General features: G+C 35.0%; 1 protein-coding gene across 1 annotated transcript; it reads right to left on the bottom strand.

Annotated features, from left to right (window-relative positions):
- Nucleotides 1-216: 216 nt before the first annotated feature.
- On the bottom strand, nt 217-1,392 carry LOC118732373. Its single transcript, XM_036461507.1, has one exon. The coding sequence runs from the start codon at nt 1,390-1,392 to the stop codon at nt 217-219; it is 1,176 nt and encodes a 391-aa protein (XP_036317400.1).
- Nucleotides 1,393-1,477: the final 85 nt, after the last annotated feature.

Genomic DNA, 1,477 nt, shown 5'->3' on the forward strand with positions numbered 1-1,477 from the left:
ATTTTACGTTCGATTTGTGAGCGGAAATCCTTGTCTTAAGTTTTGATTTGGTTGTCCCCACATATACTTGTTTGCATACGTGGGACCCGTCGCCATTACATGGAATACTGTATACTACATCAGATTTCTCATGCTTGGGATTTTTTTCTTTCGTGTTGCTAAATATACTTCTCAGAGTATTGTCGTATGTAAACACTAATTGGCACTTTCTCTTTATCATATAGATTGGAACATTTGATTCTCTCTGATAACCCTGGGACATACATAAGTTGCTGTTTTATAAATTTTCTTATTTGAATCATCATTTTTCTTTTCTTCGTTCGGACGAACATAGTAGTTTTGAATTAGGTTTTTAATTAATTTCCCCGGAAAATCATTGTCCTCCAGAGTTTTCTTAATATTGAAAATATTTTTGTTGTGATATATTCTGTCGCTGATAGAGAGAACTCGTCTCACGAAATTGTTGGCAATGTTTACAATTATTCTTCTTTCCTGCTTAGAGTTGAAATTTACAAGTCTGCCCGAAGCCGTCGGTTTTTTGTACCAGTCTATAGTAATTTCGTTGTTTCTCCTTATCACTAGGGTGTCCAGAAAAGGTAGTTTTCCTTCTTTTTCTACTTCTATTGTGAATTTTATTGATTTGCTGAGACCGTTTAATATTGTAAGCATGTCGTTTGTGTCCTCGGTTTTAACTATAGCGAATAAATCGTCAACGTACTTAGTAAGAAGTCGTGGCTTATTGACCGACTCCTGTTCGAATTTTTTGAGTAACTCTTCCATAATGATGTCCGCTATAACTGGTGATGATGGAGATCCCATGGGCATACCTGAACGCTGCTCATATATTTTATTATTATATTTAAAATAGCGGTTTTCTTTTATGCAGAATTTTACCACAGTCAAAAAAAGTTCTTTAGACATATATGTGTACTCTTTCATATCTTCCCACTTTGAAGCTATGATTTCAAGGGCCAAATCCACTAAAATACTCGGAAACAATGACACAACATCGAACGACACTAGACTCTCATCATCATAAACATATGTATCCTTGATCTTGTTCTTGAATTCGATCGCGTCTTGGACATTATATACGGAGGACATGGTTACCTTTTTCAGGATTTTGACGACATATTTACATAAATTGTAAGACGGGGAATTGACGGACGAACAAATAGGTGTGAGTGGATTTTCTTCTTTGTGAATCTTTGGTAAGCCATAGATTCGTGGTGGATTGGCTGTTTTACACAAAAGCGCATTCTTTTCTTTTACATCAATAATTTTATTACTGAACAATTTCTCAACTAGTTCGTTGTTCTTGTCCTGTAGTCTATTAGTAGGATCACGTTTTAAAACTTTGTATGTGGAAATATCGTTGACTATAGTCTGCATTTTTTTGTCATATTCTGATTTATCCATCAACACAGTTACATTGCCCTTGTCGGCATTCAGGATCAAAAGCTCTTTATGATTTTTT

The sequence above is a fragment of the Rhagoletis pomonella genome, unplaced genomic scaffold (genome assembly GCF_013731165.1).
Source record: "Rhagoletis pomonella isolate Grant_MI unplaced genomic scaffold, Rhpom_1.0 Rhpom_scaffold_10998, whole genome shotgun sequence".
NCBI classification, from domain to species: Eukaryota; Metazoa; Arthropoda; class Insecta; order Diptera; family Tephritidae; genus Rhagoletis; species Rhagoletis pomonella.

Excerpts from the sequence above, each read along its gene's own strand:
- LOC118732373 (XM_036461507.1), bottom strand. The coding sequence starts at position 1,392 with ATGCAGACTATAGTCAACGATATTTCCACATACAAAGTTTTAAAACGT.